The sequence below is a fragment of the Mustelus asterias genome, chromosome 15 (assembly GCF_964213995.1).
Source record: "Mustelus asterias chromosome 15, sMusAst1.hap1.1, whole genome shotgun sequence".
In the NCBI taxonomy this organism is placed as follows: domain Eukaryota; kingdom Metazoa; phylum Chordata; class Chondrichthyes; order Carcharhiniformes; family Triakidae; genus Mustelus; species Mustelus asterias.
This window is the reverse complement of record NC_135815.1, coordinates 56,638,419-56,663,456: the sequence shown is the minus strand read 5'-3', so window position 1 is coordinate 56,663,456 and position 25,038 is coordinate 56,638,419. Positions and strand designations below refer to the sequence as shown.

General features: G+C 44.1%; 2 protein-coding genes across 2 annotated transcripts in view; one reads left to right on the top strand and one right to left on the bottom strand.

The window, feature by feature from the left end:
- Nucleotides 1-11,460, top strand: part of pde10a (phosphodiesterase 10A) — a 163,129-nt gene extending 151,669 nt beyond the window's left edge. The window contains exon 17 of the mRNA XM_078230471.1: nt 11,034-11,460. Within this exon, the coding sequence (XP_078086597.1) occupies nt 11,034-11,460 (427 nt within the window). The remainder of the gene's footprint in view (nt 1-11,033) is intronic.
- Nucleotides 11,461-15,778: 4,318 nt separating this feature from the next.
- rbbp9 (retinoblastoma binding protein 9) lies at nt 15,779-25,038 on the bottom strand. Its single transcript, XM_078230575.1, has 5 exons — nt 24,872-25,038; nt 22,458-22,500; nt 22,251-22,356; nt 20,384-20,469; nt 15,779-17,681 (listed from the first exon to the last, which is right to left on the bottom strand). The coding sequence occupies exons 1-5, from the start codon at nt 24,983-24,985 to the stop codon at nt 17,455-17,457; spliced, it is 576 nt and encodes a 191-aa protein (XP_078086701.1). The 5' UTR covers nt 24,986-25,038; the 3' UTR covers nt 15,779-17,454.

Sequence of the window (25,038 nt, the reverse complement as noted above, 5' to 3'; positions counted from 1 at the left end):
CAGGCAGAGCTTCCATTCCATCAGTGTACAATCCAGGAGCAGCAAAAGGACTAGTCTCTGGCTAAAAGGACACAGCAGGAAGTGATAACAGCCTCTCGCATTAAGAAGGGCCTATCCACAGAAGAGAATCTATTGTACAGGTCTCGACTATCTCCAAATGACCCAGTTTCAATGCACATTGACGCTTTCCAAGGAAGTGGTCATGCAGAATGACAAACTGAGATCCATGAGGTTTGGTGGACACCCAATACCAGTCACCCCGAAAACTACTATGGCCCTGAACGTCTACACTTCAAAGTCTCTTCAGGGATCCACTGGAGACATTTGTGGCATCATCCAGGCTACGGTCCATTAGTGAATCAAGGAGGTAACAAATTCCACATTCAAGAGGGCTGGCAACTATGTGGATTACTGAACCGACCTGGACAAACAGGAAGAAAAGTCCATCACCTTCAGGGCAATTACTGGATTCCCCAAAATCCAAGGTTTCATCAGTTGAACACATTGTGCAGTCAGTAGCATTCATCAACAGGCAGAGCTTCCATTCCATCAGAGACCAACCAGTCTACGACGACTGAAAGTGGATGCTTCAGGTGTTTGCCACAGCTTTTCCAGCTCGCCCATGCCATCATGGATTGATTCTCAGCAACAAGGGTTGCACATTGAAGACATGTTACTTAGGCCTGTGAGAAACCCACAAGCAGAAGAAATATAATAATGCCTGCCATGGGCTTATCCAAACAACCATTAGGCTGCTGAAGATAAGGTTCAGGGGCCCTTCAGTATGTCATGGTGGTCTGCTGTGCTCTGTACAATCCAGCCCCGCAGAGGCAGGGGAGACTGTCAATAACAAGGACATCATCCATCACCACACCTCATCCAATGAGATTACGTGGAGCAGGTGTCAAAATGACATCAGGTGGTGCAGTGGTTAGCACTGCTGCCTCGCAGCGCCAGGGACCCGGGTTCAAATCTGCTGACTGTGTGGAATTTGTATATTCTCCCCGTGGCCGCGTGGGTTTTCTCCTGGTGCTCCAGTTTCCTCCCACAGTCCAAAACTGTGTAGGTAGGTGGATTAGCTATGCTAAACGGGGTTATAGAGGTAAGGCGAGGTTTGGGCTGGGTAAGATGATCTTTCGGAGAGTGGTGTAGACTTGATTAGCTGAATGGCCTCCTCCAACTGAGGCATCCAGAAATGTGTAGGCTAGGTGGTGGTAAATGCATGGGGTTATGGCAGTGGGAGGGTGTGGGTAAGATGCTCTTTCGGAGCTTCAGTGCAGACTCAATGGGTCAAATGGCCCCCTGCACTGCAGGGATTCTATGTCCAGAGGTGAGTGGCATTGAGAGACTGGCAAGGGAGGCGTTGAATGATCTCATATATATCAATTTCTTGTGACTTTAATGCCCTTTCTCTAACAGTATAACAAAGATATGAACTTGCTGCTACCTCCTTCAGCTCAGACCCCTTGCACTGAGACAGCTGAGGACCTGACCAAACACTGTTGACTCCCAAAACTAGCAACTCATTGAGGAAGCAAGGATGTAGATGACACTGGACAACACAACAAAAAATGATTGGACAACCAACGACTGTGGGTAACATCAGTTTGTCACAACTGTATAAAGGATTAACATAAAATTTAAACACGCGTGTACCTCAAGTGCATCTCGATCCTCTTAACATGTTTATGTGTGCTCCTATAAGATCAGCTGAGGGAGAGGCAGGTTGCTGATTGAGCTGTTTTGTGGACTGGGATGACCTCAGGTGCCATGCTTCGACAGCCTGAGGCACAGAAGGGCCCCAGCATGTGAGGAACACCCTTCAATAGTGTAGGATCTTCCTCATCTTCACAGCTTTTTGAGGCAAAGGCAAAGGGTCTGAGGAGCTGCTTTCCCCTCTTGGAATGCCTAAGAGGAGCCCTCAGATGGAAAAAGCAGCTACTCTCCCTTTCAAGGCACACTTGTAATTTCTTGCTGACCTGTGAAAGATGAAGAATGATTGAGATCCTAAGGGCAATAAACCACTGCTGCATTGAGCTCATGGACAAAGAATGCAGATCTGCAAATATCTTCAGCGTCCACTAACTGCTAGAAATATAGGAGCAGGAGTAGGCGATTCGCTCCTTTGAGCCAGCACTGCCATTCAATAAGATCATGGCTGATCTGCTTGTAGTCTCAAGTCCACTTTGCCATCTGTCCCCCATAGCCCTTGACGCCCACATCTATCAAAAACCTGCCTAACTCTGCCTTGAATAAATTCAATGACCCAGCCTCCACTGCTATGTACTAACAACTCTTTGAGACAAAATAAATCTCATCTCTGTCTTAAACAGTAGACCTGTTTCTTAAACTGTGTCCCATAGTTTTGGCCTCTCCCACAAGTGAAAACATTCTCCCTATCAAATTCCCTCAGGATCTTTTATGTTTCAGTAAGATCACCTCTCATTCTTCTAAATTCCAATGGGTATATTCCCAACCTGTTCAATCTACTTCAATCTGATCAGTAAGTTTGCGGACGACACAAAACTGGCAGGACTTGCAGATAGTGAGGAACATTGTCAGAGGCTACAGAAGGATATAGATAGGCTGGAAATTTGGGCAAAGAAATGGCAGATGGAGTTCAATCCTGATAAATGTGAAGTGATGCATTTTGGTGGGAATAATGTAGGGAGGAGCTACACGATAAATGGAAGAACCATAAAGGGTGTAGAGACGCAGAGGGACCTGGGTGTGCAAGTCCACAGATCTTTGAAGGTGACGTCACAGGTGGAGAAGGTGGTGAAGAAGGCATATGGCATGCTTGCCTTTATAGGACGGGGCATAGAGTATAAAAGTTGGGGTCTGATGTTGCAGATGTATAGAACGTTGGTTCGGCCGCATTTGGAATACTGCGTCCAGTTCTGGTCGCCACACTACCAGAAGGACGTGGAGGCTTTGGAGAGAGTACAGAGGAGGTTTACCAGGATGTTGCCTGGTATGGAGGGGCTTGGTTATGAGGAGAGATTGGGGAAACTGGGGTTGTTCTCCTTGGAAAGACGGAGGATGAGGGGAGACTTAATAGAGGTGTATAAAATTATGAAAGGCATAGATAGGGTGAACGGTGGGAAGCTTTTCCCCGGGTCGGTGGTGACGTTCACGAGGGGTCATAGGTTCAAGGTGAAGGGGGGGAGGTTTAACACAGATATCAGAAGGACATATTTTACACAGAGGGTCGTGGGGGCCTGGAATGTGTTGCCAGGCAAGGTGGTGGAGGCGGACACACTGGGAACGTTTAAGACTTATCTAGACAGCTATATGAACGGAGTGGGAATGGAGGGATACAAAAGAGTGGTCTAGTTTGGACCAGGGAGCGGCAGGGGCTAATTGTTCTTTGTTTCTCGTTTCAAGGCTTCATTCTATGATCATCTTGCTGGTGCCAGTACAGAGCGAGACTGCGGATAGTTGGGAACCTGTCTCGGGGGCAGGGAATTCAGATGGTGTTCGTAAAGCAGAAGTGGAAATGAATAGGGTTGGGAAGCATTTTCTGATCAGGGCCAGTGTGATCTCCTGGACTCGTTTCGATCGCCTCAGGGGGTCGGAGAGGAATTTCCCAGATTTTGTTTTCCCCATATTGGCCCTGGGGTTTTCACTCTGGGTTTTCGCCTCTCCCTGGAGATCACATGGTCTGGAATGGGGGGGTGGGGGTGAGTTAATAGGTTGTGATGAACAAAGCATCGTAGCTGTGAGGGACAGCTCGGTGGATAGGATATTAGGATGTAGATAGGCTGAAAAATTGGGCGGGGATCCTGGATTCAGGATTCAATCCTGGACCGGGGAGCGGCGCGGGCTTGGAGGCCGAGGGGCCTGTTCCTGTGCTGTATTGTTCTTTGTTCTTTGTACCTTCATAAGCCCCTCATCCCAGGAATGAGTAAAATGAACCTTCTCTGAACTGCCTCTAATGAATGTTTTTTCAGGTATTCCAGATGTGGTCTCACCAGGGTCTTGTACAGTTGAGGCAGAACGTTCCTACTTTTATATCCATTCCCCTTGCAATAAACACCAACATTCCATTTGCCGTCCTAACCACTTACTGTACCTGCATACTAACTTCATGTGATTCACATACCAGGACAGCTAGTTCCCTTTATATCAATGAGTTCTGCAATTTCTATTCACTTCAATAGAATACTGCTTTTTTATTCTTCCTGTCAAAATGGACACATTCACATTTTCCCACATTGTACTCTACCTGCCAAATTTTTGCACTCACTTAACCTGTCTATATCCCTTTACAGACTCTCTACTTCCTCTTGACAATTTACTTTCCTACTTATCTTTGGCAAATTTAGCTACCATGTATTCAGTCCCTTCATCCAAATTATTTATGTTGGTTGTAAATAGTTGGGGCCCCAGCACTGATTCCCTGTGGCACTCCACTTGTTACTGCCTGCCAACCAGAAAAAGACCCATTGATTCCTACGCTTGGTTTCCTGACAACCCTTTATTGATGCTGATATGTTATTCCCTACAGCATGTTTTCTTGTGTCGTAATCTATGATATGGCATCTTATCAAGTGCCTTCAGGAAATCCAACTACACCACATCTAGAGATTCTCCTTTTGTCCTCCTTGCTTGTTACTGCTTTAAAAAAGTCTAATAAATTAAACAGGTTTTTCCTTTCACAAAAACATGGTGACTCTGGTTGAATCATGATGTTCTGAGTAACTAACTTCTTGAGAATGGATTCGAGCAATCCCTTTATGATGGACTTTGGGCTAACTGGCTTGTAGTTTCCTGTTACAGGTGTTACATTAATTACTTTTCAATCCATGGGGACGCTTCCAGAATCCAACAAATTTTGGAAGATTATAACCAATGCTTCGACTATCTCTGCAATCACATGTTTTAAAGCCCAAAAATGCAGGCTATCTATTCCTGGGGCCTTTTCAGCCTTTAGGTCTAATTATTTTCCCAGTACCTTTTCTTTATTGATGGTGACTGTTTTAAGTTTCCTCTCCCATTCACCCCTTAATTCTCTGGTATATTTGGAATGTTTACAAGTATATTTGGAAAATTTTCTAAGTCTTCTACAGTGAAGACAGACACAGAATCCTTTTCCTCTGCTATTTCCTTGTCTTCCATTGTTAATTCTCTAGGCTCACTCTCTAGAGGACCAACACTAGCGTTAGTTATTCTTCCAATTTATAGACATAGCATCTGGTCTGCTAGATCAAACTCTCAACGGAAGAAGTCAGATGTACATGTACATGAAACAAACTAGAACACATGGCCTGGATGGTCTTCTCCATCTGCACATGGGTACGAATAATCTCTGGCCAGATATTCCCTCAACTCACACTATACATTTTGCATGTCTTGTGTTGTGTTGCCAATAACTTCAGAGCATGTCATTAGCTTGGGGTGCAATATGGGCCTGGCCACCTATTGTCAATGGCCTCAGCTATCACAGCACCTATCAGCTGCTCAAGTACATCAGTCATGTGCTCATCAGTTTGTGACTCTGAATCTATTCGTAGTATTTACACTGGTGGAAAGTATGGGGAAAAGATGTGACAGTGCACCCTCTGAGGATCTGATCTCTTCCTCTGAAGCTCAGCATCCTTCAGGAACGCTGAGACCTGCATGAGAAAGCACAAACATTTAAGGGTTAAGGGCTTTGCATCGCCTCACCGGAAACCTTGTCTGATGTGGAGCTGCACCTGTTCAGAGGTGGACACATGAATACCCTGCCTCATGTGTCATGAACGATTGTGTCTTTGTACCTATGCACTCACTCTCTTGGATTGACAATCCTGTTTCACCATCTGAAATTATGCGGAGACCCTCCAATTTCAGGGGCTCCTCCTGTGCTGGGATCAAAGCACTAATGTTTGGGATGCCTCCACTAATCTTGGCCCTCTCTTTAATATTTTGGGCTTATTTCTCCTGCAAGCAGAAGGATGAAGCTGGAACCATAGAATCTCTACAGTGCAGGAGGAGGCCATTCAGTTCAAGTCTACACCAACTCTCTGAAAGAGCATCTTACCCCAAACCTCGCCTTATCTCTGTAACTCCGTTGAATGTTTAGCATGGCTAAACCATCTGTCTACACATCTTTGGAGTAAAGGGCAATTTAGCATAGCCAATCCACCTAACCGGCACATCTTTGGACTGTGGGAGGAGATTCATTTTGGTGGTTGTGGACTAATTGTGTATCAAAGGAGTGGAATCCTTCCTGGTTAATTAAGGCTGATGACTGTCCCATGGGAACCTGAATGGCCACATGTGTGCAGTCAATCATGCAGTTAACTTGGGATATCCATGATGGCCCTAAACCCAATGGCTTTGAGCCTGACTATCTGGATGGGTGCAAAGGTGGATGTATTGGCCAACCTTGAAGAGTGTGTTGGTCACCTTAATGGACCATTGTGTCGCAGGCTGGGAGATCCCATACATATCTCCAGTAGGGCCCTGGAAGACATCCCTAGAGGTCCTGCTTTTCAGCTTACTACCTAACTCCCTGAATTGTTGTTGTAGGACCTTGTCACTCTTCCTGCCTATGTCATTTGTGCCAATGTGGACAATGACATCTGTCCGTTTACCCTCCCATTTCAGGATCCCCTGCACCTGCTCAGAGACATCCATGATCTTGGCACCAGGGAGGTAACATACCATCCTGGAATCTCTCTCTCGTGGCAACGGAAGCACCTATCTGTGCCCCTGACTCTCAAATCCCCAATTATTAGTGCTCTACTAGTTTTTATCTCTCCCCTCTGTACAACAGGGCCAGTTGTGGTGCTGCTGGTCTGGCTGCTGCTGTCTCCTAATATGCCATCCCCTCATCTGTACCCAAAATGGAATATTTGTTTAACAGGCTCATCAGGTGACTGCAGTCACAGCAGGACATTTCCAGGAAGACAGCGGAAATGCTTTTGGGGCATCCTCAAATGTATCCCTGTGGAGGTCAAACATCCTCATCAACTCATGGGAGTCCCAGTCTGTGACCAACCAAAATGGAGGAGGTTCATTCAAAAAGGCATCAAAAGACTTCAGGAGCATCCAGAGGTGAAGTTAAGGCGTCAGAGAGAGCTCATTAGCATTAAGATACCCTATCCAACCCTTCAAACACTACCTGCCCTGCATAAGATAGAGTCTGCAGATCAGACATTACATTTATCAGCCATCGCTGGGTCAATCGAACCAGAAGCACATCATCCTCAATCCCAAATAACTGTCTAAGAAGAGTGGCTAAAGACAAGACCAGAATTAGTTTGCTCTTGCTGAAGGGTCCATTTAAAATTTAGTACTTTCTAACGAATGTCTATAATTATTACAGTCTATTGAATGACAATGATTGTGAGGGAAAGACCCATTGTTAACAATTGTCTTCATTATTACTTCAAAATATCCACAAGAAATAGGAGCAGGAATAGACCACATGGTGCATTGAGCCTGCTCTGACAGTCAATAGGATCATGGTTGATCTTGGATTTCAACTACAGTTTCCCGCCCACTCCCCATATCACACAATTCCAAGAAACAATTGTCTATCCCAGCCTTAAATGTTTTAATTGATGGAGTATTCACAACCCTTTGTGGCAGAGACCAAAAGAGAAAACGCTGGAAAATCTCAGCAAATCTGGCAGCATCTGTAAGGAGAGAAAAGAGCTGACGTTTCGAGTCCAGATGACCCTTTGTCAAAGCTAAAAGGCATAGAAAGTGGGAGATATTTAGACTGCAGGGTGAGGGAATGAAAGATGAGTCATAGCCACAGAAACCAGGGGAAAAGACTGCTAATGGCTGTCCACAGAGAGAATAAAGAGTGTGAATGGCCAAATGGTAGAGAAGCTGCAAGTTGTGACAGATGAAGATGTTGGGGGTGACAGATGAAGATGTTGGGGTTGGCGGGGGGGTGCATGGGATGGGACAGAGGTAAATTGTAGAAAAGGGGAAGCAGGGGGGTAGAAAAGGTAAGGGAAGGGGGATAAAGTAGGGGGAAAGAGTTGGGGGGGGAAGAAAAATGAAGAAAGACAATAAAGAAATAAAAGATAGAGAACAGTAAAAAATTAAAATAGAACAAAAACAAAGGGGGTCGAGGTGGGGTAGAGCAAATCATCTGAAGTTGTTGAATTCAATGTTGAGACCGGAAGGCTGTAAAGTGCCAAGCCGGGAGATGAGATGCTGTTCCTCCAGTTTGTGTTGAGCTTCACTGGAACATTGCAGCAGGCCAAGGACAGACATGCGGGCATGGGAGCAGGATCGTGTGTTAAAATGGCAAGCAACCGGAAGGTCAAGCTCCTGATTGCGCACAGACCGAAGGTGCTCAGCAAAGTGATCACCCAATCTACGTTTGGTCTCTCCGATATAGAGGAGACCACATTGGGAGCAGCGAATGCAATATACCAAATAGGAAGAGGTGCAAGTGAAACACTGCTTAACCTGGAATGAATGTTTGGGACCTTGGATGGTGAGCATAGAAGAGGGAAAGGGACAGGTATTACACCTTCTGCGATTGCATGGGAAGGTGCCATGAGTGACGGGAGAGGTATTGGGTATAGTGGAGAAGTGGACTTGGTTATCCCGGAGGGAACAGTCTCTGCGGAATGCTGACAGAGGGAGTGAAGGGAAGATGTGTTTGGTGGTGGCATCACGCTGGAGTTAGCAAAAATGGCGGAGGATTATGTTTTGCATGCTGGTGGGATGAAATGTGAGATCAAGGGGGACTCTATCCTTGTTCTGGGAGGGAGGGGAGGGAGGTGAGGGTCATGGCACGGGAGATGGACTGCACGCTGTTGAGGGCCCTGTCGACAACTATAGATGGGAATTCACGGTTGTGGTAAAAGGAGCATATATTAGAAGCACCACTTTGGAAAGTGGCATCATCGGGACAAATGCGACAGAGGCGAAGGAGCTGAGAGAAAGGGATGGTGTCCTTACAGGATGTGGGGTGTGAAGAGCTGTCGTCCAGATAGCTGTGGGAGTCAGTGGGCTTGTAATCGATATTGGTTGATAGTCTATTGCCGGAAATGGAGACAGAAAGATCAAAAAAGGGAAGGGAAGTGTCTGAGGTGGACCAGGTGAAGGCGATGGAGGGGTGGAAACTGGAAGCGAAGTTGATGAATTTTTTCAAGGCCTGGATGAGAGCATGAAGCGGCACCAAAATCATCTTGCTGAGCACCTTCGGTCTGTGTGCAATCAGGACCCTGACCTTCCAGCTGCTTGCCATTTTAACACATGATCCTGCTCCCATGTCCACATGTCTGTCCTTGGCTTGCTGCAACGTTCCAGTGAAGCTCAACACAAACTGGAGGAACAGCATCTCATCTTCCGGTTAGGCACTTTACAGCCTTCCGGTCTCAACGTCGAATTCAACAACTTCAGATGATTTGCTCTACCCCACCTCGACCCCTTTGTTTTCATTCTATTTTATTTAATTTTTTACTGTTCTCTACATTTTATTTCTTTATTGTCTTTCTTCATTTTTCTTCCCCCCCCCCCCCCCACTCTTCCCCCCACTTTATCCCCCTTCCCTTACCTTTTCTACCCCCCTGCTTCCCCTTTTCTACAATTTACCTCTGTCCCATCCCATGCACACCCCACCCACCCCCCGCCATCTTCATCTGTCACAGCTTACAGCTTCTCTGCTGTTTGGCCATTCACTACCTTTATTCTCTCTGTGGACAGCCATTAGCGGTCTTTTTCCCTGGTTTCTGTGGCTATGACTTATATTTAATTTCCTCACCCTGCAGTATAAATATCTCCCACTTTCTATGCCTTTTAGCTTTGACAAAGGGTCATCTAGATTCAAAACATCAGCTCTTTTCTCTCCTTACAGATACTGCCAGGCCTGCTGAGAGTTTCCAGCGTTTTCTCTTTTGGTTTCAGATTTCAGCATCCGCAGTAATTTGCTTTTATCCTTTGTGGCAGAGAATGTTAAAGATTCACAACCCTTTGAGTTATGAAATTTCTCGGCCTCTCAGTGCTTAACGATTGGCCCTTTATCCTGAGACCGTGCCCCCCAGTGTTTTAGATTCCCTGAACAACTGAATCAATTTTTCAACCTCCAATCTCTCACACCCTTCAAAATTTTGTCGATTTCAATGAGATTGCCCGTCATTCTTCTAAACTCCACAGAATATAAACTCAAATTACTCAGTCTGTCATTATTGGACAACCCCTCATCCTCGGGACCAATTTAGTGCCCCTTCGCTGTACTGTCTCCACTGCAAGTATATCCTTTCTTAAATGTGAAGACCAAAACTGCACACAGTATTCCCGATGTGGTCTCACCAAAACCCTGTACAACTGTAGCAAAACCGTAAACTCTAACCCTCTTTCAATAAAGGCCGTGTCATTTGCCTTCCTAATTGCTTGCTGCCCATGCATGCAAACTTTCTGCATTTCTTATATAATGATGTGGAGATGCCAGCATTGGACTGAGGTGGGCACAGTAAGAAGTCTCACAGCACCAGGTTAAAGTCCAACAGGTTTATTTGGTATCACGAGCTTTTGGAGCGCTGCTCCTTCATCAGGTGAGTGACACCTGATGAAGGAACAGTGCTCTGAAAGCTCGTGATACCAAATAAACCTGTTGGGCTTTAATCTTGTGTTGTGAGATTTCTTACTGTTCCTTGTACAAGCACACCCAGATGTCGTCAACACTTACAAGTTTCTCACCTTTCAAAAAATATTCTGCTTTTCTATGACCAAAATGAATAATCTCACATTTCCCAGTATTATAATCCATCTGGTCAGCCACTCACTTAACCCATCTATATCTCTTTGCAGTCCCCCCTGTGTACTCCCCACAGCTTGCGTTTCCACATGGCTTGGTATCAACAGTAAGCTTAAATGTCTCTTCATTTAAATCCTTAGCATAGATTGTAAATAGCTGAGGCCCCAGCACTGATCCTTGCGGCATCTACTATTCGCTGCCTGCCAACTTGGAAAAGCCCTGCTTATTCCCATTGTTTTCAATCTGTTAATTAATCCTCTACTAATCTATTTACCCCCACTCTATGAGCCTTTATCTTTCCTATTAATACTTTGTGTAGCACCTTTTATGGAAATATAGCTATACTACAACTGGTTCCCCTTTATCTACCAGAAGCAGTGGAAGATGAAAAAACAGCTCAGAAAAAAGATCAAGGTGAGCGGCTTCAAGAGCCAAGCATGCTCGTGAACTTCCAACAATGTCTTCTCCAAATTCTCCAAAGTGTTCATTCCAATGGAGTGGAGGGAAACTGGAAAGAGCTGAAGACAGCTATCATCATAAACTGTGAAGAAACCGTCAGCTACAAAACGAGGAAACGCCAAGTATGGTTCGACGAGAACGACCACACCATCCAAGACCTCATTGACAGGACGATGAGAGCTCTCGGCGCCTGGCAAAATGACATAACCAGCAAGGCAAAGAGGAGAGCTCACCAATCAGTAAAGGCAGTGTTACAAAGAAGAACTAAGGAAATCAAGAACCAATAGTACACTGACAGCCAGGGCTTCTTCAGTTTCACCAAGGCAATTGATGGTCCCAACACCCTCAGCCTCAAACCAATGCAGAGTAAGGACAGAACCCTCTTGAGGGGCAGAGAAAAGATAATCTTTCGATGGAGAGAAAACTTCGAAGAACTCCTGAATTGTGATGCAATAATAGATGAGGATGTATTTGAGGAAATCTCCCTACTCTCCATCGCCGGGAAGATCATCGCCTGAATCTTCGCTAGCTGCCTTCTCCTGTCTCTGCAGAAACCTTTCTGGAAAGCCAGTGTAGCTTCTGACCAAAACGTGGAACAGCAGATATAATTTTCACTGCTCGACAACTTCAAGAGAAATGCCAGGAGCAACATCAACCACTCTCCATGGCCTTCATCTATCTGACCACAGGATTCTGAATCAGTCAATCGGGAAGTGCAATGGAAGACCCTGTCAAAAGACTGGCTGTCCAAAGAAATTCATCAACATCCTCCAACACCTCCACAAGATGTCAGTGAGAATTCTTGCCGACAGAAATAAGACAGAAACTCATTGAGGTCAAGATTGGAGTCAAGCAGGGATGTGTCACTGCCCCCCCCCCCCCCCCCCCGCCTGCCTGCCTGCCTGCCTCCATCTTCATCACCACCATTCTTCACGAATAAGCTTCCCAGTGGAGTGGACGTTGTCTATGGGATGGATGAAAAACTTTTCAACACCAACCTGTTGAAATCATTTCCACTCTCTCAGAAGAGAGTCGCCAAGCCACGCTTGATACTTTCATGGAAGCATACCAAAGAATCGGTCTCAGCCTCAACCTCAAGAATACTCAAGTCCTATATCAACCTGCCCCAGTGCAAGATCCGGTCTCTCCCTCCATCAAGATCAATGGAGAAACCCTCCCAAACATGAAATGTTTCCCTTCTTGGAGAGCCACCTCTCATCTAAGGCTGACATCGATGCGGAGATCCAACATCATATCCAATCCGGGAACATTGCCTTCAGACTCTTAAGGACTCAAATCTTCAATGATCGCGACACTCATGCTAACACCAAGATCCATGTGTACAAGACAGTCATCCTCCCAACTATTCTATATGGCTCAGAAAGTTGGACTATGTACAGACGTCACCTGGAGGCCGTGGAGAGGTACCATCCATGCTGTCTGAGATGGATTCCCCGCATCAGCTGGGAAGGCAGGCATACTAACATCAGTGTCCTTGAAGGTGCCAAGAGCACCAGCATGAAACGTCCCACAACATCAGGTTAACGTCCAACAGATTTATTTGGAATCACGAGCTTTCGGAGCACGGTTCCTTCATCAGGTGAGTGGAGGTTAGTTCACAAACATGGCATATATAGGCAAAGACACAATTGCAAGATAATTACAGGTTGGGATGTGAGTCTTTACAGGTACAAACATTGTGCGTGGAGAGAGGGATAATCACAGGTTAAAGATGGTGTGAATTCTCTCCACCTAGGACAGTTCATTGGACTTTGCAAACACAGACAGTATTGTGGGGGTTACACGTAGTGTGACATGAACCCAAGATCCCAGTTGAGGCCGTCCTCATGCGTGCAGAACTTGGCTATCAGTTTCTGCTCAGCGATTCAGACTCGCATTCCAACCATTCTTCACATTCCAACCTGTAATTATTTTGCAATTGTGTCTTTGCCTATATATGCCATGTTTGTGAACTAACCTCCACTCACCTGGTCAAGGAGCAGCACTCCAAAAGTGCGTGATTCCAAATAAACCTGTTGGACTTTAACCTGGTGTTGTGCGACTTCTTACTCTGCCCACCCCAGTCCAACGCCGGCATCTCCACATCATCCGAAACCAACTCTGCCGGGTCGGCCAAGTGCTTAGGATGTCAGAGTCCCGACTGTCAAAGCAAATCTTCGCCCAAGTCAAGGAAGGTTCCCGAACAAGGGACGACAAAGGAAGCACTTCAAAGACACCCTGATAACTTACCTCTAGAAAGGCAACATAGGCATCAATGCCTGGAAGACCCGTGCTCAGAAGAGACCTACTTGGAAGAACTTCCTGATTGAAAGGACACAATTCTTCAAGGACACCCAATGGCAAGAGGAAGCATAGAAAATGAGTCAGAGAAAGGAATTCCAGTGATCTACAGTCCAACACTGAACCCATCTCCCGGAAATACCTGCCAAGTGTGTGGTCGAAGATGCAGCTCTAGGGTTGGGCTCATCAGCCACACGAGGACCCACAGAACCCATGTCCAGTAACATACAGTTTCTTAGGTGGACAATCATACTCATTAACGAGTGATCCCCAAAGAAGATTGAATGCCTTTCAGAAATCCAGCTATACTACATTTATTGGTTGTCCTTTATCTACCCTATGGTCACATCCTTAAAAAACAAGTAATAAATTTGTCAAACAGAATTTCTCTTCAGTAAAACTGTTAGTGTTTTATGCTTTTTTACGTGCAGAGATTGGTAGAAGCATTGCCATAGAGAATGCAACAGTTGATGGCAACTGACAGATAACTGCCAAACATTGTTGGAAATTTGAAACAGGCAGCTTGACCCCGATTGGTCAAGGCATGGGGAATTAATCAGCAAATGGCTGTCACTTATTTGCTTAGCTGAAACAAGCGCAATGTGTGCACATGTTCTTTCTCTCTGCCTTATGTATTAATATATGCAGCTTACAGTACACGCAAATACACTACACTAAGCCTGACTGACAATCTTAAACCGGTTGTCAGTGTAATTTTTAACACAATGAGGATCATTTAGCACTCTTTTTGGAAATGGGTCACAGAAATTCACGTTTCAATTTAGATCCATACCTTTTATACCCAAGATAAACTCCTTTAGTTGCAGATATGGGGGAGGGCTAATATTAATGTAAGGGACTGAGGAAAATTTGTGGGGAAGACATTTACCAGTGTTCTTTGTCCCTTGTGGGTTTCAGTGTCCTGTTTGCCGGGCGGGTGCTGTGAACAGGATGCTGTTGGTTGAGTGATGTGGGCTGGGCCAATAGGAGTGTCTGGGGGCGGGAGGAAAAAAAGGTGCCAGGAAGTGAAGAAGCTGCAGAGCTGAGGAGGGAGTGTGCAGAAGAGGGACAGCCACATTTTTGGAGAGAAGCTTTTCAGAGGCAGTAAAAACTCAGTTTGAAGTGAATCTTTCTCAGGTAGAACTGCTTGGTTTTTCATGACTGCCGAGGAGGACAGCCTTCAGCGCACTGGATCTGCGTTACTACACAGATAGCTCGCGGCACCTCTGCCTCGTGTGCTTGCTCCATCATCTTCCCTCTCGTAGACCCGTCTGGACTGTGTGTGTGTCGGGGTTAAGTGAGTACTATCAGACAGGAACGGTAACAGATGTGGTTTTCTTCAGATGTGCACCAACGGATGGGCCCCAACGTTTAAAATTCAAAGTGCTTGGTGATATTCAGAACATTTCTCAGGTTGAAACTGTTAATTGGAAAATCTTCAGTTTGGGATTCTTTACTTGTTTATATCTGCTAATGATATTTGTTATTAATTTTTTTTTTGTTATTCTGTTTACCTTGTTGTTCCGAACCTTTTCTCATTATAAGGTTTATCTCAATAACATTTTTGGAGACACCGTGCTAAACATACTCAAATCCTTTTCATGTAAGCCTGTACTGGCATTTATGGGTAAACAGGAAATTTAGCCAGCTCACCATCAACTGCTAGGAATTCAGGATCCTGTAAATCGAACAGTTAAACAGTAGCCCCATATAGTGATCAGCAGGGGGTTACATTAACATTCGGAATTGACAGCCGACCAACTAGAAATTTGCCTTCATATGGCCCATTTTACATCTGCTAGATTTTTCCAAAGTACTTCACATCAAATAAATGATGTGCAGTTACTGTTATGTAGCTAAACACAGTAGTCACATAGGCAGCGCATAGCCAAATCCCAAAACTTGCAGCAGATCTATATGACCAAAGGTTTTAAATGGTGATAGCTGAGGGGTAAATGTTCGGTAGGACTGTTATTCTTTGAACAAACACACGGTGGGATCTTTTCATACATCTAGACAGGTGGAAAAAGGCAATGTAACATGTCATTTGAACAACAGTGCCTCTGATAATGCAACAGTCTTCAGCACTGCACTGAAAGCCCAAATTAGGATGGGATTCAGGGTAACGAATAATTTGACCTCCACAACACGAGACTGAAGGAACCTGCCCCCCCTCCTCCCCATCCACATAACCCTGCATATTTACCATGGCTAATCCACATAACCCATGCATCTTTGGACACTAAGGGGCAATTTAGCTTCGCTAGTCCACTTCACCTGCACAGGTTGCAACAAAACTGGAGTATGTTCACAAAACATTCTTTTTTTAATAACCAAAGTAACTGTCCAGCAATTTTCCTGAAATAGTGAAAGTAAATTTAAATTGGTTTGTTAGTTAAAAAGTTTATAATGCGGAGTATATAGGATATCCTGTTGAGGAGGGCACAGGTTAAGGGCTTCTACACTGTTCCAATGAAACTCAATGTAAGCTCAAGGACTTCAAAGAACAAAGAAAATTACAGCACAGGAACAGGCCCTTCGGCCCTTCAGGCCTGCACCGACCATGCTGCCCGACTGAACTAAAACCCCCCACCCTTCCGGGGACCATATCCTCCCATTCCCATCCTATTCATGTATTTATCAAGACGCCCCTTGAAAGTCACTATCGTATCTGCTTCCATTACCCCCTCCGGCAGCGGGTTCCAGGCACCCACCACCTCTGGATAAAAAACGTGCCTCGTACATCTCCTTTAAATCTTGTCCCTCGCACCTTAAACCTATGCCCCCCAGTAACTGACTCTTCAACCCTGGGAAAAAGCTTCTGACTATCCACTCTGTCCATGCCCTCATAATCTTGTAGACTTCTATCAGGTCGCCCCTCAACCTCCGTCATTCCAGTGAGAACAAACCAAGTTTCTCCAACCTCTCCTCATAGCTCATGCCCTCCATACCAGGCAACATCCTGGTAAATCTTTTTGTACCCTCTCCAAAGCCACCACATCCTTCTGGTAGTGTGGCGACCAGAATTGAACACTATATTCCAAGTGCGGCCTAACTAGGTTCTATAAAGTTGCAACATGACTTGCCAATTTTTAAACTGTGTCCCGGTTGATGAAGGCAAGCATGCCGTATGCCTTCTTGACTACCTGCATTGCCACTTTCAGTGATCTGTAAACTCTTAAGGGTTCTGCCATTTACTGCCATGTAGGATTCAAAAGAAATGTGCTTCTTTGTACCTCAGGAAGGTTTTTTAAAATGCGTTACTTTCAAAGGTGATTCTTAGGATAGAATGCTTTCAGTAATTGGGATGGGGCTAGTACCACATCAAACTGTCCACATCTTTCAACTGAGAACTTTACAGCCTTCTGTATTCAGCAATGTGTTCAACAATTTTAAACCATAACCTCTGGTGTTTCAGCCATTCCCACTTCCATCTCCTCTGGACGTATCTTTTACTTGTCCCATTTCTGTTTCTTTTCACTTTCACCATCACCCCTTTTGTCACTTAATCTCTTCTGGCTTCTACCTTCTTCTCTCTCCCTCCCCACTTTCCCTGACCGGTTTAAAAACTGTTACAATCTCTAAGTGCTCCCAGTTCCCCAGTGAAGGGTCATCGACCTGAAACAGTTTCTCTCCAGACGTGCTGCCAGACCTGCTGAGCATTTGCAGCATTTTCTGAGTTTTATTTCAGATTTTCAGTACCTTCTATTGTACAAGTTAAAGGTTTGTTTATTTACTCTGATGTGACAGAATGGCAACCAAACTTTTTACCATTAAGCTGCAGAAGATGCAGCAAATCTGTCCAACTCTTCCAGCCATTATCAGCAGCACAAATTACCACTCTGAAATCCAGTTTATGTACTTTATGTAGCAAAACCACCAGCTTCCTCATAATTTTAAGTTTAACACGTCAGTTTAAGAATCGATTGACGAAAAGGGTAAAAAGAATCTGATCCACCGGTGAATGTAATGGTTTTTGGTTATGAAGGTGCTTTCCTCATCTTGCAAATGACGGTTATTAGTTCTGGAAACTTTTCATCCTGAAAGTGCCCTCGGTCTGTGAATTTGTGAAGTTCTGCCTGAAGACCATCTGCTACTTTCTGCTGTTCAGACCACGGGAGGAAAGGGTCATCAGTTGAACCAAACTGAACGATGCATTTACAATTGCATTTGATCTTCTCCCATTGCCACGGACTGCTGAAATATCCTTAAAAAAATAAGAACAACGTCACATCAGAAAGTCTGATCTCTGTATACGTCAACTTTTGCATTAATTATTAAAGCTGAAAACCTCCATACAATTTGGTGAAAAGCAGATTGTGTGATATAATCTTTCCAATTGTTTGTTGCACTTTATCATTAAAAAGAGTAAAAAAGCCTTTGGATTTTATGATGGGAACTTATCAATTTTACATGCTCGGCCTTTTCCTGTTCCTTGACTGAACTGTCCATTAATTTCCCACATGACTTTCCAGCTAGCTGTACCTGACTATCTGAATGGGGCATAATGGTGTAAATAGCACGCAAATTAAAATCAGACGCTCTCCTGCAATTTGACATAATGCCCATTTCTCTGTTGCTGTTTGCATGCTGCACCCAAGAAAACTGACCATCTTAAGTCTCAGGGCAATCACAGGTTTATAAAAAGAAAGGCTTGCATTTTATACCGCCTTTTACAATCTCGGGATGTCCCACAGTGCTCTAACTCAGGGGAGGCAGTGACGCAGTGCTATTGTCACCGGACAAGTAATCCAGACACCCAGGATAATGCTCTGGGGACTCGAGTTCAAATCCCACCACAGCAGATGGTGAAATTAGAATTCAAGAAAAACATCTGGAATTAAAAACCATTGTCGAATGTAAAAACCTATCTGGTTCACTAATGTCCTTTAGGAAAAAAAATCTGCCATCCTGGTCTACATGTGACTCCAGACCTACAGCAATGTGGTTGACTCTTAACTGCGGACTAAAGGGCAATAAATGCTGGCCTAGCCAGCGATGATGCCCATATCCCATGAAAGAATAAAAACAAATGACTCCTTAAAGTTAAATCGTTATTGTGCAGCAACAATTTGCACATAGCAAAATCTCACAAAAAGAGCAACATTATAATGACTGTATAATGGGGCCTGAATCTACAATCTTTTGGCAGGAGGTAATGATTGCTACACAGAGCCACGGCTGATGCCCATGTCCAGCACTGGCTCAGCCAAGAGCGACATGTTCAGTTCTGGTCATCATGCTATCCTAGAGACACCCTGGCTTTGGAGAGGCTTCTGTTAGGCAGCAGGGCTATGAGGAGAGACTATGGCAGCTGGAAAATCATTCACTGCAGAAGAAATTCAGGAGTTACCTTGTCGAGAATATTCCAAATGAACTGAACATTGCTTGACAGAAGTTGCAAATTCTGTAACTAGAGGGCAAGGTGTCCAGGTCAGAAGGGTGATGGGGAACAGACAGATTCATAGCTTTTCAATCAGGAAGCTACAAAGCCATCATATTTCTGTCAGCCAGGGGAAGGGGACGGAATATCAACTGCACGGTGTCTATAGAGTATATTTTCAACTTGTTGGGATTTATTTCTGTTGCTGTATCCGGATTAAAAACCTTAACAAGTCACAGTGGCCTCATTATTTATCCAGCAAAGCTCAAGAGTTGGATTGGGCCTACCACTAGCAAAGTGCTAAAAAGGTGGGGCAAAGGGAAAATGTTTGTTTGGGGAATCCCGACAGTGCAGAAAGAGGCCATTTGGCCCATTGGGTCTGCACTGACTCTCCAGAGCACCTCACCCATGCCCGATCCCTACATATTTACATACACCACTAATCCCCCTGATCGACACATTTTTGGACACTAAGGGGCAATTTAGCATGGCCAATCCACTTAACCTGCACATCATTGGACTGTGGGATGAAACCGGAGCACCCAGAGCAAAGCCATGCGGACACAGGGAAAACGTGCAAACTCCACTCAGACAGTGACCCAACGCTGGAATTGAAATGATTGAGAAACTTGATTGATTAGTTTTCTGCTGCTCACTTGCTTGCTCATTATAAGTATTTAGCAACTGAACCACTTTGAATTGCCTGTATTTACATATTCAATCATTTGATTCACTAAGATGAGGACTTATTTACCTCTTAAATTGCCAATCACTAATATTTACCTTATGGATGCTTGATGGGCAGAGAGGCTGTAGTTTCAACTAAACTATCAAAGGCATGGCGTAAGGGACATAGATGAAATGCAAGACTTGCCATTGTATAGATTCAGTGTTCATATTTACCAATTATTTATTCTCCTTCATTTTGTGTATTGGCTGAGATAGAGAGTTTCAGCAGGCCTTCAGACCACCAAGTATCACTACCAATTACAATCCTATTCTCATCCAATAACCAAACTTACATGCTGCCTCTAGGGTGTCAAATTGTAGGCCCCTCATGCCAGCTGAGTTCAGCTAACTCAGCACAGACCAGAGAGCTAATCTGAAACCTTTCTGGTCTGTATGTCTCAGTTACTTACTACTTTAACTGCCTGTGATCATTGATATGAAGATGTCGGTGTTGGACTGCGGTGGGCATAGTAAGAAGTCTCACAACACCAGGTTAAAGTCCAACAGGTTTATTTGGAATCACGATCTTTTAGTGCTCCTTCATCAGGTGAGTTACTCCGAAAGCTCGTGATTCCAAATAAACCTGTGGGATTTTAACCTGGTGTTGTGAGACTTCTTACTATGATCACTGAGACAGTAACACATCACATCACATGGAACTCTCATCCCCAAAAGGTTCAGAACAACAAACAATTAAACTCTCGTGTGGATGCTGGGTCAATTGAAACTTTCAGAACTGAGATTGATATGAAGAGCAATGAACGGAAGGAAGTTCAAAAGCAGAGGAAAGACCTTACCACTTTCTCGTTCATTGGCATCCCCGAGGTCAGAAGTATATGCAGATACCAATATAATTCCATATACCCTGTGTGTTTCAGCATATCTAAAACAAATATACATAATGAGTAAACATATCCAACGCTTTGTGGGAAGTTTCATGACTAAGTTCCAACTACATTTGCTTAGCTCAGCAGATCAAAGGCCTTGGTGTTTGTCTATTTTGCATAATGCTAAAAAAGGGAGGCATTCTTAGAATACATAAGTGATCCTCATAGTTCTCTGATTTTTAATTCAAATATCCCACTATGTCAGGAGCATATTGTTCTTATCAGCACCACTTCTTCCCTAATAAAACAACAATCTTTCACATAATGAAACATCCCAAGGTGCTGCACGGGAACAATGATGAAATCGCACCTCATAAGGAGAAATTAGGTTAGATAATTGAGAATGGGTTAACTAACAGAAAGCAAAGAGTGGGGGTAAATGGGTGTTTTTCTGGTTGGCGATCAGTGACTAGTGGTGTGCCTCAGGGATCAGTGTTGGGACCGCAGTTGTTTACGATTTACATCGTTGGGGGACCAAGTGTAGTGTGTCAAAATTCGCAGATGACACTAAGATGATTGTCAGAGCAAAGTGTGCAGAGCACGCTGAAAGTCTGCAAAGGGTCATAGATAGTCGAAGTGAGTGGGCAAGGGTCTGGCAGATGGAGTACAATGTTGGTAAATGTGAGGTCATCCATATTGGTAGGAATAACAGCAAAATGGACTATTATTTAAATGGTAAAAAATTGCAGCATGGGTGTCCTTGTGCAAGAATCACAAGGAGTTGGTTTGCAGGTGCAGCAGGTCATTAAGAAGGCAAATGGAATTTTGTCCTTCATTGCTAGAGGGATGGAGTTTAAAAACAGCGAGGTTATGTTGCAGCTGTAAAAGGTGCTGGTGAGGCCACACCTAGAGTACTGTGTACAGTTTTGGTCTCCTTACTTGAAAAAGGATATACTGCCACTCTTGGGGGTGCAGAGGAGATTCACTAGGTTGATTCCAGAGTTGAGAGGTTTGGCTTATGAGGAGAGACTGAGTAAACTGGGGCTTTACTCACTGGAATTCAGAAGAATGAGGGGAGATCTTATAGATTATGAAGGGAATAGATAAGATAGAAGCAGGGAAGTTGTTTCCACTGGCGGGTGAAACTAGAACAAGGGGGCATGGCCTCAAAATAAGGGGGAACAGATTTAGGACTGAGTTGAGGAGGAACTTCTTCACGCAAAGGGTTGTAAATCTGTGGAATTCCCTGCCCAGTGAAGCAGTTGAGGCTACTTCATTGAATGTTTTTAAGGCAAGGACAGATAAATTTTTGAACAGTAAAGGAATTAACGGTTATGGTGAGCGAGCAGGTAAGTGGAGCTGAGTATATGAAAAAATCAGCCATGATCTTATTGAATGGCGGGGCAGGCTCAAGGGGCCTACTCTTGCTCCTCATTCTTATGTTCTTATAAACAAAAGTTTAAAAGGTTGAACACTATTCTCTCCATCTAGGAGTTATGTTAAGGCCTACTTAAATTTGCCCCAGCCACATTCAGTACAATAACATAGCATTCAAGATGTGAACATCACAACTCTAGTTAATAAAGACATATATGTATGGAATTCAACTATATTGTTCAGCCAGTTTTAAAAGTAAAAAGTCTGTGTATAACAAAAGTAATATTTCTTCCATCTGGCTTCTAACAACAACAGGACAATAGAGTATTACTGTTGGTTGCTATTCCCTATTTTCCTAAACTGATACAACTTTCGGTGGGTAAAATATTACTCACACTAAACATATCACTGTTTGTGAACTCAAATCTTATTTGTCACCTTTTCACAAACAAACTCGTACCTCATAGCCGCAACAGCCCCAGAACTGTGCCCAATGATAACAGTCTGTTCATCGCATTGCAGTGTTTTCTCCATAAAAGGAAGCCATATTGTTTTTCTAGCTGTCACTGAATAACAGACATGGATTAAATAAAACAGGCCGTATCTTTCAATAAAAAAAGTTTTATCAGTAACTGCAATATCAGCTTTCAAAAAAAAAATCACTTACATGGGTCAGGCATGTTTTGAAGCAAGCACTGAAAATCTGGGATCTGCAAAATATTTTAAACAGTAATGTCTCTTTTGTGTGCATTAAGGTATAGCAATCAATTGTATGGAATTAGTACAGAACATATAGATAAAAAGGTTGAATAAGAATTGCATAATGAAAGGACATTTAAAAATTGTAAAGACACTTGTAACTAAACTACTAAAATGTATAGCTTAAATCCCCTTAAAGACTATGGTTAATGCAAAAGAACAAAGAACAAAGAAAATTGCAGCACAGGAACAGGCCCTTCGGCCCTCCAAGCCTGCACCGACCATGCTGCCCAACTGAACTAAAACCCCCTACCCTTCCGGGGACCATATCCCTCTATTCCCATCCTATTCATGTATTTGTCAAGAAGCCCCTTGAAAGTCACTATCGTATCTGCTTCCACTACCTCCCCCGGCAGCAAGTTCCAGGCACCCACCACCCTCTGGGTAAAAAACTTGCCTCATACATCTCCTTTAAATCTTGCCCCTTGCACTTTAAACCTATGCCCCTAGTAATTGACGCTTCCACCCTGGGAAAAGCTTCTCACTATCCACTCTGTCCATGCCCCTCATAATCTTGTAGACTTCTATCAAGTCGCCCCTCAACCTCCGTCATTCCAGTGAGAACAAACCAAGTTTCTCCAACCTCTCCTCATAGCTAATGCCCTCCAGACCAGGCAACAGCCTAGTAAATCTTTTCTGTATCCTCTCCAAAGTCTCCACATCCTTCTGGTAGTGTGGCGACCAAAATTGAACACTATATTCCAAGTGCGGCCTAACTAAGGTTCTATAAAGCTGCAACATGACTTGCCAATTTTTAAACTCAATGTCCCAGCCTATGAAGGCAAGCATGCCGTATGCCTTCTTGACTACCTTCTCCACCTGCGTTGCCACTTTCAGTGACCTGTGTACCTGTACACCCAGATCCCTCTGCCTATCAATACTCAAGGGTTCTGCCATGTAGGATTCAAATGAAATGTGCTTCTTGGTACCGCAGGAAGGTTTTTTTAAAATGCGTTACTTTCAAAGGTGATTCTTCGGATAGAACGCTTTCAGTAATTGGGACGGGGCTAGCACCACATCAAATAGTCCATTAACAGTGGCTTCCTAATAGTTTGGCCTGATGAGTAATGAATTGGATTGTGAAGGCCCAGAGTCATAGAAGGAGGCCATTTGACCCATCCTGTTTGTACAAGCTATTTGAATGAGTTATCCAATTAAAATCACTCGCCTTCTCTTTCCCCATAGCCATGAAATTCTTTTCCACTGAATGTACATATCTAATTCCTTTCTTTAAAATTACTGTTGAATTTGCTTCCACCTTTTTAGGCTTTACAGTCCAGCTCATAACTCTGCATAAACAAATTCTCATTTCCCCGCTGGTTCTTTCACCAATTATTTTAAATCCCTCTTGCCAATGGTAACAGTTTCTCCTACTTACTGCACCAAAACTCCTCATTGTGATTTCTGTAATGTTATTGAAATAATATAACGAAATAACTGAAATAAAATATTCCCTTGCAATATGATCGCATCCACCCAAGATTCAAAAAACCTGTCATCACTCATGAAATGGATCATGGCAATTCTTTAACATCACATCACATTATTTGGATAGAAACAATGTGCAAGGGTACAGGGGAATGGCACTGAGTCATAATACTCATTTAGAGAGCTGGTGTGGATATGATGGGCTGAATACGCTCCTTTTACATCATAAAAATTCTGTGATTCAATTATCCTCCTCTGTCACACTCAGGTGTAGGATTCACTTCGTTGAGAATGACATGACAACAAGATGCATCCTACCAACCACAACGTAAAAGTACCATTCTCACTAAATGTCAAACAACACTGGGAAGACCATGAATTAAATATTTCCAGGTGCTGACCTGAAGTTAAAAACACTTTTAACTGTGGGGTTACCACTTGCTACACGACACCCTTACAGCAAGAGATGTCAACACTAGCATGCCATAAAACCAACTTAAGAATTTTTAATGAAAAATATTAGAAACAGAATGGATTCCAAAGTAATGGCATCTTTGTGCATCATTGCAGCAGCAAAATCTTACAGTGGCTCAGCCATGCGAGTAGGCCCTTCAGGAAATTTGGTCTTCCGCTGCTGAAATTGCTCCGGGTCACTATGGACCACTTTGATGAGGCAAGTTTGACCTCTGAGAGTCCAGGTTAGAGACAGAACGAATAAATTAGAACCTCAGCCTTTGACTGAGAGAACACAGGTGTTTAAAGAACACCAGCAGAGGAAGCGGAAGCAAGTTGCTTTTCCAGGAGAGGGCCGAGAACTTCCCGTTCTCCCTCCCGCAATGTTTGCAGCCACGAGCCGGCCCTTATGCTCAGGAATAAACTATCTCTGCGACCGACCTGCTTCAGTCTGTCCTTCGCCCACTTGTACCAGTTACTGTCCTCCACGTCCCCCGCCCCATTGCCGGGTACAATCACTGCTCTGCAGAGCTGTTCACCATCCTTCAGAGCCATTACACAGACAGGTCCCACCTCCCAGCCACACACACTGCTGACTGGCTGTTCCC

Bases quoted from the DNA above. Each gene is read 5' to 3' on its own strand.
- rbbp9 (XM_078230575.1), bottom strand. From the start codon at position 24,985: ATGGCTCTGAAGGATGGTGAACAGCTCTGCAGAGCAGTGATTGTACCC. The intron at 22,501-24,871 runs GTCGGTCGCAGA...AATATTTTGCAG, and splicing joins CGAAGGACAGACTGAAGCAG to ATCCCAGATTTTCAGTGCTT. The intron at 17,682-20,383 runs GTAAGGTCTTTC...TATTTTTTTAAG, and splicing joins TGCCAATGAACGAGAAAGTG to GATATTTCAGCAGTCCGTGG.